Genomic DNA, 12,388 nt, shown 5'->3' with positions numbered 1-12,388 from the left:
GCAAAACCAGAAACATCCTGATACTGGTTCATACTGAAAATACTTTGACGAGCATCTCAAAAGCATTCTCAGAATGTACTTAACAACTGTTGGATAGGAATAAGTTTGTTTCAAAGAGTTCATTGTAGCAGTTACAACTTCTGTAGGGAAAGTTAAGAGTCACCTTTACTTGTTTTCTTTCTTCCTAGACCTATCAGCCTAACAGTAGCCAAATGCTGGGACCCTACTCCCAGGAGTTATTTCACCATCCCCAGGGGTGAGTACTTATTTGTGCTCTTTGCTGGGTTCCTGTGGAGCCCTCAAGGTCTAGAATATTTTCAGCTATTTTGTCATCTAAGATTTCCGTTCCCTACAAGTTCGATACTTTTAAGTTTGGTTGTATTGTTTGTTTGCTTTTTGTTTGGGGAGGCAGGGATTTAAGATACTCTTTCTGAGACTTCAGTGCCCACTGAATTCATGGGGAGTTTTTCTTATGATTCACATGGCTTTGGATGAAGCTTTTAACCTTTTGGTGGCTATATCCTCGTGATCTTAACCTTTCAATTGATAGAAAGTTTGGAGGATAACTATACTTATGTGTTAAAAAGCCTCATTTTGTCACATGTATGCTTCTTAGAATTTAAACTGAGTATTTTTAAAATTTAAGGCAAAGAACATTGTTTAATATACATAAAACCTCTTGAAAATGATCTAGTTTTAAAACTTATGGCTTAATAAACCTTTCAGTAGCTATAAAAGATTTGTGCTCATGTGACAAACACAGGTGCCTCCTACTGGTAGGTGCTCTGATTATGATACGGAAACCAGCTTGTTACCAGTCCTCCTAAGAAGATGAAGATAGCATTGTCCATTGAAATTAATGTGATAGACTCGTGCAGACTATGGGAGCTCACTCAGTGCAGTCCTTAGGAAAACTAGCATAATCAAAAGAAAAATCCCACAAATCACATATTTCAGATTTGCTACAGGGAGAGCTTGTGTATCAGTTTGTGCTTTGTTCAGTGAAGACACATCCATTATTATCCAAGGCAAACAGTGGTATATCTCTTGTAGGCTAAACTGGTTGCAATAATGTGTGGGATATTTTGAGGAAATACCTAACATAGGCAGAGCTCTTTTAGATAATTCCTGGTTTTAAGGCAGTGGAACAACAGCCACTATAATTCAGAAGAAAAGAAGTAATCCAGATTATGGGGAAAATTGAGTTTTATTCCCAGTTTTAAAAACTACTTGCTGTGTGGCTCTTCTTAACGTCTGAGTGTAATTTTCATTCTTCCCTGATACCAGTCTCTTCAAATGGTCTTTATATGTCTTGTCTATTTATTTTGCAAGACTATTCCAGTCCTAAAAAGTTTCATTATGGCTGCTGAAAATACAGAGAGGGGAATTCCATGATGCCTCATCTCTGCAAATACAGAGCTCTAGAGTTACTGTTCTGATTCACCTTCAGGAGAAGATTCACCTTCTGTCTGAGTGGTTATTTTGGATCTAAGACCCCTAGAAGTAGGGCGAGATCTTCCCGTCAGCGGGGGCAAAGCATTTGGTAGTACTTCACGTCATAGCAAAATGAGAATCTCTATTTCACTGTATAGAATAATAGTGAAATATTATTACTGGACTGGTAGCTTCTTTCCCGCAAGGGGAAATATTTCACTCCTACTGCAGTTAAAGGAACAGGAGTGTCATGGTTTTATCCTGTTAAGCTGGTGCGGCAATTGCTAGAGGGAACCGGCTACTGCTGGCAAGGGGCTTTTTGATCCCTCGTGCTGGGGCTGTCTCAGTTGTACTATCCGAATGGCAAGGACTTGTGCACCCCAGATGAATTCCTTCTTACCCTAGGTCTTACTGTTTACTGCAAATCTGATGCCATTTGTCTTTTTCTCCCTTTCTGGTTGTTTTGCAGCTGAACCAGTGAGGCCAATTGACCCTGCAGCGTGGATCTCTCATACCACAGCCATGACGGGAGCGTACCCCCGTTACGGTATGAGCCCCTCCATGAGCATCACCACATCTACCAGCTCCTCACTAACAAGCTCAATTCCCGATTCGGAAAGTAAGTCACACTGCGGCCAGCACAGGGCAGGCGTCTTCTGCTCGGGGCCAGCAGTGCAGAGCTGTGCGCAAAACCGACCCCAGCCACAAGCACGATGAAAACGACAGCCACCAGAGAACTCTTGAATGCTTTCTTAAATTTGTAATTCTTATGGGGAGCATAAAACCTTTTTCCAAAGGTCAGAAGTTTACGCAGTGGTGTTTTGCCAGGGTTCACATTCAGGAAGAGGTGGCTTCTGGTCCCTTTTAAAGTTACAAGGCAGGCCTCCAACTTTATCCCCTCAGATGAATGTGAGAGCTTCCTCCTTGCATTTGACTTTTTAAAATAAATTTAAATAATTTACTTCAGATAGATGTCACTGGATAATAATGTTAGTGTTTCATTTAGGAAATCTTCCACTGATATTCGCATAGCCTTCTTTTATACTTTTTTATACTTTTAGAATTTATTGAACAGGGAAAAAACAAATGTAATGTCCCACATGAAATGATGGTTAGAGTTCAGCCTTCTTTCCTGGTTTGTCTGTCTGTGGCAGTCTCTAAACTAGTCATATCCATGTAACCAACAAGCGGTCATGATTCCTTATCTTGGAAGTTTTTGTTTAAGGAATATAAACTCTTCCTTTCTTTTACTCTTCCTTTGCTTTCTGATGTAAGCGTGGGATAAAAGCTAGCATTTGGTTTGAAGTATGTGGCAGTAAGGCAAGGCAAATAAGTGAGGAGCACATGTCTCTGAGAACACTGTCCACTGAAGTCTGAGTTCAGGAAAGTGTTCATATTTAAAACAGCACTTCTGTTTACTTGACAGGAAAGTTTTGAGGTACTTTACACCTCATTAGTATGCGTTTGTTTCCTGTAATATTAATACGGAAGAATTTCTCTAGAGATGCAACCTTTCTATCAGATTTGTTCATCTGTAGCAAGGAGATTTATTGTATTTGTTTACATACACATAGAAATCTTGGAGTGGCTTTAAAGTTCTGAGGAGATTATCTCATTTGTGGAATAATGCTACCTCAGTATGCATTCATTGAAAGCCAGTTAAATACTTACATGTTTAACAAGGGATGCTTAAGTGTCTGCCAGATCTGGAGTCTAAGTTTAGGACTGAGTAACGTTTTTCATTTTGTAAGATTTTTCCAGAGAGAAAGGGAGGATATAATTTAGGAAAAACAACAAAACAAAACGAACAAGAAAAACAACACTTTGAGGATTTTAAAGACCAATGTGGTGTTGGCGATCAGTGACAGACTCTTCCCTGGACAAATGCATGGCTGAAGCGTGAAAGTCGCATTTGCAGGGACTGGTTAAGTCCTATCAGACTACATGAGTGTCTGCCTCTTTTTCTTCTACCCTCTCTCAGATTTTATAAGCACATAGTTCCTGGAATTACACCTCACCTTGAACTGAAAGGGCGGTTATCCTTTTTGTAGGTGTAGTAGCTCAGTGCCTCTTTAGATAGTAGGCAGCACCACTGAAGGGGAAACACATCTGCAGTAGAAAGCAAGCGAACCACTTACCTGATGACTGCTTTATCTTGAGATGTGTTTTCAGCTTTACAGGTACTAAAGATCGCTGGAGTCAAATGTATCTGCTGATTGCTGTCAAACAAGAGTCTGTTACTCTGCATTCCTCTTGAACTATTCATGTATCGCGTGCCTTGATATATAGTGATGTGGTTGGGAAGTGTGGAACGTAGACACCCTCTCAATCATACTTTTAAAATAAAGGTTATTTGGGAGCAGAACCACATTTCTGGAGACAGCTTCTCATTTCTATGCCAGTGACTTACAACGTTTCCTTTCCTGAATGCAAGAAAATGCGGAGTACCCCTGGCCTTTATTGTGACCTTCTGCTTAACACTCCTTCCTTCAGTTCAGTCCTGTTACCCCCCTCCCCGAACACGGCAGGCAGCACCTCAGGGCCCTAGGTACAAAGAGCACCTGTCGTGGGAACCTCTTTGGCAGGAAGGACGAAGCTGGGGAGGAACGGAGGAGGAGAGAGAGAGGCGAGGAGAGACTGCGCATTGATGTCTCAAAAGAACGAAGAGCTTCATGCAAAATGGGGCTTACTGACTCTTCATGTTCCAGTGCAAGATTCTCTGTTTCAGTTCCTCTGAGGCTAGAGTCACTGGTATTTGAAGCAAATATAATACCTGTTCTGCAGTACCTGGCTGTGAAAGTGGAAGCAGTGAATTAACGGAGTTGTCTTAGACAAGTCTGTTTCATGGTTCCTTGTTTTAAGTATTGTGAATGTCTGCTGGTTTACTCTGTTTGTATAGCAAGGCCAGGATAATGCAAATGGACCGAATAACTGCTTTCCTTCTGACTAGCATTCCTTTGCTCTCTAGCCTCTGGAGCAAAAGTGAAGTTCTGATATCTGAAAGCATTTGCGCAGCCACCATCACGTTGGTGCTAGCGATTAAAGTAGCTGAGGTTTTGGGGCCATACAAATCACCACCACACAATAGGAATTATTCTGTGTTAGCTCTTTATTTTCTCAGATGCATTTCTTCAAAAACAGGACTATGCAAGCCAAGGCAGACTAAGGTGTTTCACAGTAATTATTGCTTTAAAAAGTATCTTGTTCTCCAGCAGTGTTCTGGCTGATGCAGGAGAATATTCTCTCACAGTGGTTTGTGAGTGTTGGACGTGCTGCCTCAGTCAGTGCAAGCCCTGCTCCTCATCTACTCTGCTAAAGGTAGATTTTTTCCAGCGCCTGTTCTGCCACTGCAGGACCCCTTTCTGCAAAGTGGTGCTGGCCCATTCCATGAGATTAACTTCAAGTGTTTCAATGTTTCTTGAAAGTCTTGCTGTTTCAAAATGCAGTCTGCTGACATTGTTGGAAAGTTCTCTTTGTCTCTTGCGTGGACTTCAGAGGATTTTGAATTGAGACTTCAGACTATTTCTGCTTAACAGTATTCAGCCTGAGGTACTGCTTAATTTCCTGGGGCCTTTTTGTTTGAGCAAATGTGTGCTTCCTTCCTCAAATAAGGATACAAGCGAGTGGTGGTATTACACGTGGTAGGACTTTGTTTTCCTGGAGCATACACCTCTTTTATTACCAGGATCTGCTAATGGGAAAAAAATGCCACTCAAAACCCATAACCGAAGCCCTGAGAAAGAGCCTTCTGGTTCCCCAGAAAGGCGTTACTGTCTGTGCTGTTCCTCAGATTTGCACATACCTGTACAGGTGGTCAGGTAGTCAGGCCCACAGTTGACTGAGTTCAGACCAAAGTGGGTGCATTTTAGATGCATCTTAGAATTTTTCATATTTGTACAGCAACTAGCACACTTAGAATATATTGATGATCATTTGGCCGGTGTTGTTCTTTATACGTAGATCACAGGTCTCCAAGAAAATACAATTTATTGCTCCCCACATACTTTACTTGAATATTGGTTTGGGGTTTTTCCCCCCCTCCCAAACAAACACGTTGCTTTTTGCCACTAACCAAACTAACTTAAAGCAAAAGCAAAATTTTAGTGTTTCTTCAAACTTTCTAAGTATTGAAACCGCATGCATGGATGGTCTGGGATATTTTCATGCATATTAGCAGTGCATGTATTGAAAGAAACATTTTCAGTTTTCATTGTTTCATGCTTGTTGTACCTTTTATCAAAATTTTTGGTTGCTGGAAAATGGCAAAATTGGTTCCCTTGTGCTTCTGAAAGGTGGGTGATGTGGGGAGCTGGGAGAAGGGGAGGAGGAGGGTTTCTGAATTCCTGCTGGCGGAGAGTCTGAACTACAAACACGGGACACACATGCTCAGCGTGAATTTTCTAGGGCTGAGAAGATGGGAGGAGGAAGGAGGTCTGGGTGCTGTATCCAAAGAATATAGTTTTGTTATGTAGAGACAGGACGATTGAGTTCTGCACAGCTATCGCAAGAAGGCTGGTAGGCTCTTGGACCCAGATTCACCCCGCTGGGCTTTCAATATTAGATGCCACTTTGCCTCTATGTACGGCAGAGAGGGAGTTTCTAAAGGAACTAGACTCCTACGGTAGGCACCTCAGTTCAGCAGGGTGAATCTCAGCCCTATTGTTCTGGTTTTATTATAAAAATTGATCAGGAAGGTATGAAGCCTCTGGTGAGCCAGCTCTGCCCATAAGAGTGTGTGAAATATGAATGGAGCAGTGATAGCTGCTGAGGCATTTGGAAGTAGTGTTTTTTCAAGTGTTCTGCAAGAAAGATGCAGGGTAAAGTAATGCTGGGTTAAGTGACTTTTTAACTTGTAAGGCTGCCATCATTGGGATCCTGGAAAGTTTTTTTTGAAGGAAACCACTAGCCTTTATCCTGATGATGGAAGCTTTCTTTTCTAATTTCAATTCTCCCCAATTATGCCAATGTCCAAATCTTAAAAAAACAAATGGAGATTGATTGAGATGGGCATTATTCCTGACAATTAACCCAAAAGTTAAAGAACAAGCCAAAAAACCTTCTCCTACAGAGTTTTGCATACAGTGCACTGAACTGTTGGGTGGGTAGGGGCTGTTCACGGCAAATTGAAATGGAAAGCAATGGTCATAGACCTCCTTGGGTTTCCTTGTCTGCAAATCTCAATGCAGCGTGGATTGAAAGAGTGCAGTGCTGATCTGGTTTGTGAAGTCAAGACACATAGGGACTCAGCATCGCAGTGACTAAACTGGTTGCACTGAGCACAATTTCTGAAGACTAGGTACAAATGCTGTAATTTATGCCAGTGATGAGGGTGCATTTGGGAACCTTTGTGTCTTTTTTTGCATCTGTTGGTAAAGCTGTGTCTTGAAACGTTTCATCCAAATTGGGAACTGAGTTGTTCTTTTCAGACTCGATTCATTTCAAAGAAGCATGTAACCTTTCTTCCTTTTAGAATTAGAAGAATCTCCCTTAACTGTGAAGAGTGACATGGCTACTATTGTCAAGGTTATGCAGCTACCAGACTCAGGCCTTGAAATCCGGGACAGGATGTGGTTAAAAATTACCATCTCCAATGCAGTGATAGGTAAGCAGATCAAAGGAATGCTGGGGAAAAAAAACCAGTGGCTTTTTGGAAATAGGCTGAAGAAACTATCTTTATATGAACTGGTTTTTTTTCCCTGTCTATGACCTCTTATATTTCCTTGACTTGGTATTTGTGAACAACTCTAAGTGTGACAGGGAATAATGAATAGCTCTTGTTTGAGCCTGGACAGCCAAAAATACGGCACGTTTCTCCTGCCCACCCACAGCTGGTCCTTAACCCTTACTTGTTGTAACTCAGGTTTGCCATGTAACTACTTGTGGCTCTGGCAATCTGCCTGAGTTCAGCAGAGCAACAATCCTTGTAATTCCAGTTCCAGAAGCCACACAACCTTAATAAAGCATCTTAATTACATTTACAATTACTACAACTAGTCTGCCTTTGATTCTGGCTGTCCTGTGACCTGAACTGTGCTAACATTTAGTCAATCTAGGTTGTAGTTACTTTTTGCTGAGAAAGGGATTGGAACCCTGGTCTTTTGATCTGCGTCTTGAGGAAGATGACTCTCCCAATCACTTCTGTGCTGTAAATCCCATGTCATTTTCCTTGTTGCAACTCAGAAGGGATTGAACAGTGTAACTATAAAATTTTCTGTGTGCGTATTTGGTGTCACTGTTAATGTAGCATTCCAACTGGATGCAAGATAATTCTTTGCTTTCTTTATTTGACGTTTGATGGTAACAAATTTAGCAGTTATGCTGAGTCGTGAAAATAACATTTTAAGCTCTTTGCAGCAAGATTGCTACATATTCATATTTGTATTCAGTACCTGGCACAGTAGTATTAGTGGGCTATCTGATAATGTGAAGATTAAAAAAACCAAAAAAGATCAGTTTGGCTTGGATGATCCTGTGTCTCCTCTTCCCATCCTCATTTTAGGAGCAGATGTGGTTGACTGGCTTTACACACACGTGGAAGGCTTCAAAGACCGACGGGAGGCTAGAAAGTACGCCAGCAGCATGTTAAAACATGGCTACCTCAGGCACACTGTGAACAAAATCACCTTCTCGGAACAGTGCTATTATGTCTTTGGAGACCTCTGTGGCAGTAAGTTCCCCATCCGTGAAGGGCAAAGCTGCACGTGTGTTGTCTCTTCTGTGCTCGCAGGATGCAGAGAGAAGAGTCCTATAGGATTTCACAAGTGGGCGTTTCAGAACAGGCCGTTATTTTGAAGTTGCGTGACAAGTCGTTGACATTTCCTGTTAGACTAAGCAGTTAGACCGCGTGGAAGAGAAGGATGAACTCATCAAATAGGGCATGGCACTGAGGCTCAAGAAAGCAGGATTTATTTCTGGTGATGCCACAGGCTTCCTGCTTGTCAGTCACACTCAGTTTCCAATCTGTAAAATGGGGATGATTCCTCCTTGACTTATGGAAATGCTGCAAAGGTACCTTGGTGCTCAGTGGTAAATATTGATGCCTGCCCTACTGCGTGTGATATTTTGAGTGAACTCTGGAGGCTGAGTCCCTCTAGTCCCTCACCACACTGTCAGCCATTATTAATATGCAGGAGTCAGCTGCTAGGTAAGAACACAGTCTTCACCTTTTCTCTCTTTTTCAGATATGGCTGCACTGAACCTTAACAACGGTTCTAGCGGAGCCTCGGATCAGGATACCCTTGCTCCACTTCCACATCCTGCTGCTGCCTGGCCATTAGGCCAAGGATACCCATATCAGTATCCTCTGCCCCCTCCATGTTTTCCACCAGCATACCAAGACCCAGGCTTTAGCTATGGTAGTGGCAGTGCAGGGAGCCAGCAAAGTGAAGGTAAGATGGTTAATCTGGTATTTATTTCTACAGCTGTCATTATCCCTGACCATTTGCTTGAGTTCCTTCGTACTGTCTGTGCTCCTGTCTTGTGGTTTTGTATGCTACCTGCATGGATTTGGTGCGACCGCACTTAATCAAAATGGTTTGTGTATGTGATGGAGTGGGTTAGCCTTTCAGCTCTGTATTGAAACTGCCAGCGATGTTTTAACTGAATTGGTAGAATAGAATAATGCTGTTGATATTATGCTCTAGTTCTGTACCCCATGCAAAATGCCAGTGGGGAACTAGAGCCGAGCTATTTGTCACATCCACAGTGGCATGGGCATCTGCACTGTTCTTAACCAACAGCATCACATGGTAAACTACTGCTTAGATAATGCTGATCAGGCCAACGTTAATGACTCAATTGTCCACCCTGTTAAAATAGATCAACTCTTGCCCCCCTTTTTAGAGGTAAGAGCCATTGCCAACAGTGGGGCTGCAGTCGCTTGATATTGCTAGAAATGAGGCCATTTCGTTGCTGATAGAACAGGGATTAGAACCAAGGTTCTCTTGGTTTTCACTTCAATGCTCAGTACAAAAGGAAAATCCCTCTCTTTGCTTGTGTGAGACAAGCATGAGGTGGCCAGCCAGATGGTTTACAGGGCTGAAACACTGCTCACAGGGAGGAGAGTCTCTTTTGTAATATATGACAGGGAAAAAAAGATAATACTGCATGGATTAAAAACCTGACCTCCTCCTTTCCTGCCCTAGGATAATTTTGTGGTTCATTTTTAAACCTTAGTAAATAAAAATTATGCATTTTTTGGCTGTACCGATAAGGCCATTCTGCTGCTTTTTTTTTTTTTTTTCCCCCCAAATCCCTTCCAGAATGAGTTTTGCTTTTGGAAATACCAGTATAGAAAGGGTGAGGATTCTCTGTGTTTGTGTGGTGACCATCCAGTAACTTGGATGTAACTTCTTCCTGTTTACTGCAGCCAGTTAGATTTTGAAAAATTGCACAGAAGAATTTCATAACGGGAACTTGCTCACAAGATTTTAGCACTATTGCTTCCCACCTTATCTCAAAATAAGAAGTGTCCGTGAGGAAGCTCACAGTGGTATCCAGAGGGTTTAGAACCTCAAGCTGATTGTGCTGGAGAGAATGTGATTATTTTTTTGGTAGCTGGTTCTGCGGGCAGTAGAATATTAGCTCTCTGCTGCTGGAATGGGAAAGGTATGGTATTTTATCCATGCGACCTGTGTTACTGGCTAAAGAGAGCCTTATGAAAGGTGCCAAGGTGTTTAATTTTGAAGGATTTCAACACTTTCCTTGTTCTTCTTTTGGAAACTGCACTTCTGTGTTGTTTCTTGTTTTGTAACTGTTATTCCCTTGTTTTGTTCTGAGCAAGCATTAGACTGAAGGATTCATAGAGGAATGGCTGACTCTAGGGGATTGGTAAGCTTCAAATGCCTCCATAATAATAATGACTTCACAGCATGATCATTTAGACTCTTGTGACCCAAATGTTTAGCTGTATTTTTTCTTTTTCTTTTTTTTTTTTTCTTTTTAATTGTCTTGGACACTCAGCCTGTCTCAATGCACAGTAGTTCACAGTAGTCCAGTAGCGTGGCATTAGCATATCAACCTGTCTGGCCCCTGTGTGATGTGCTGCAGCAGCTACAGAGGGAAAGGCATCAGGTACCTCACTGTCAGCTCAGATGGGAGAATCCTATCACCAGTCTCTTCACTGCCCTTCATAAAACAAATAAATAATCCCAGCTCCTAATTTATTAGTCTGATATCATCCATCTGGATTGGATTTACCTACCAGTGCCCTTCAACTGCTCATTTACTGAAAGACACTTGAGCACTGGCCAGATGTCTCAGGCAGGTGTCAAGAGTACTGGGACACAAAGTTGCATTGTTTGCTCTCAATATAGAGTGTTAGAATTGGGTTTCTTGGAAGTCTCTCTTTTATGTGCAATGTTAGATCATACCTGAATTCATCCGGTGAACAAGAGCACTGCTCCAGAGCCCAGTGATGTCACAAGTTTTTGAGATGAATGCAGTGTATTTGCTGATGATTACAGACAAAGGCCTAAGAATTGGGTCAAGAGACAGACTGAGATGTGTTCAGGCAAGCAACAGATGGGGAGGAGAAGATCTAGCAAAGTTTTATATGATGTTGCAGTTCTGTTCAAGGCTCTGTTCCAATTTAGGTTGCTGCTTATTTCTTCTGAGCCACATCATCTATCCCTGCTTGTGGTACCCAGGGCTTAGGTTATTTTTAAAGGCTTGGGCAGGTTTGCTGTAGGGAACAGCACTGGTGAGGACCAGCTCCTCTGCAAAACATCATCTCTGTTACCATAGTGTTTAGATCAAAGTTGTGTCCCTGGTCTCGTAGATGCTCACTGTACAGATGGATAGCAGGAGATCATCAGGTTACAGTTGGAAGAGATGAAAGAAGTAGGAAGGATGGATTTGTTCAAGCTCACAGGATGTTAGTTGGTGGGACAGGAACAATAGAAGGGTCTTCAGAGCCTCTATACGCTGTCTGTGGAGGCTCTCCTGCCCCTGTCCAGAATAATTTATGTGGAAACTTCTCCACCTGTGAAATGAGGTATTGAGGCAGCTGGAGTCTCTGTGCCTTTAGGGAGTGGAATTTTCGTGTCCAGCAGTAACAGAGAGTAAAGGCTGATAATATGTTGTGGCAATGGTGAGTGCAGCTTTTCTAGGCACTTGAAATGCAGATTCTTTAAATCCATTGTATGACACTTAGGTTTAAAGTTGGCCTTAGATGGAAACAAACACTGCTGTGGTTGTTTAGCAGCATTTCAAACCTCAGCTTTAGGTTGGGCTGTGTGTCTCCAAGCCAGGCCAGTCCCTAGCTGCCAAGAAGGTGACACTCTTATTAGATTGCATTTAAACTCAAGGCTTAGAAGGACTTTTTGATTGTTTGTTCTGTGACAGGATTTAAAGGCATGTTAGGGAGAGAGTGAACCTCAGCATGACCAGAGGCCAACGGCTGTGCTGCTGATTGTTCTTAGATAGACTGCTGTAATAGTAGATGGTTTCTCTGTTTTCTTTCTGCCATGTAATCAGCTTGGAGTGCAGCTGCAGAAAGCCAGGTTCTTTTGAGATAAGAAGTCTGCGTTAACCACTTGACCTCTTGGAGTTTGGCAGACCAGCTAGAGCTGCTACTCCAGATGTACTGAAGTCTGGAGTAGCAATGCGATGGATTGCCACAAGGCAGTCTCAGTCCTACTGACTGTAGAAAACGTCTCAAGATCAGTGATATACGCTTTCAGGGCAGCTTGCTTTCTCCTCTGCATGATCTTTAATCAGCTACAAGCTATGGAACTGGCAATGAATTCTTGTGTATGGGGAGCTTGCGTCAAGGAGTAATGACTTTGGGTAAGGCTTGCAGGGTTTGGGTGGGTGGCAGCAGAATGCATCATGAGATAAAAGCAGAGGCATATTGGCTGTGGAAGGGTTAAAATAAAATGTCGATTTTCTTCCACTCCGAACAATGTGCCACACTGGAGAGCTTACAAAGATGCTTCTCGGAGATAATATCTAT

General features: G+C 42.3%; 1 protein-coding gene across 6 annotated transcripts in view; it reads left to right on the top strand.

The window, feature by feature from the left end:
* Window positions 1-12,388, top strand: part of DVL1 (dishevelled segment polarity protein 1) — a 118,043-nt gene that overhangs the window by 99,516 nt on the left and 6,139 nt on the right. For 5 of the 6 annotated variants that reach the window (XM_072884206.1, XM_072884205.1, XM_072884203.1 and 2 more), the window contains 5 exons: window positions 189-256; window positions 1,904-2,053; window positions 6,905-7,036; window positions 7,934-8,101; window positions 8,616-8,822. In XM_072884206.1, the coding sequence (XP_072740307.1) occupies window positions 189-256; window positions 1,904-2,053; window positions 6,905-7,036; window positions 7,934-8,101; window positions 8,616-8,822 (725 nt within the window). The remainder of the gene's footprint in view (window positions 1-188; window positions 257-1,903; window positions 2,054-6,904; window positions 7,037-7,933; window positions 8,102-8,615; window positions 8,823-12,388) is intronic. The other variant, XM_072884202.1, reaches the window with a different exon arrangement.

This window comes from Ciconia boyciana, chromosome 19 (genome assembly GCF_034638445.1).
Source record: "Ciconia boyciana chromosome 19, ASM3463844v1, whole genome shotgun sequence".
NCBI classification, from domain to species: domain Eukaryota; kingdom Metazoa; phylum Chordata; class Aves; order Ciconiiformes; family Ciconiidae; genus Ciconia; species Ciconia boyciana.
This window is presented reverse-complemented; position numbering and strand designations above follow the sequence as displayed.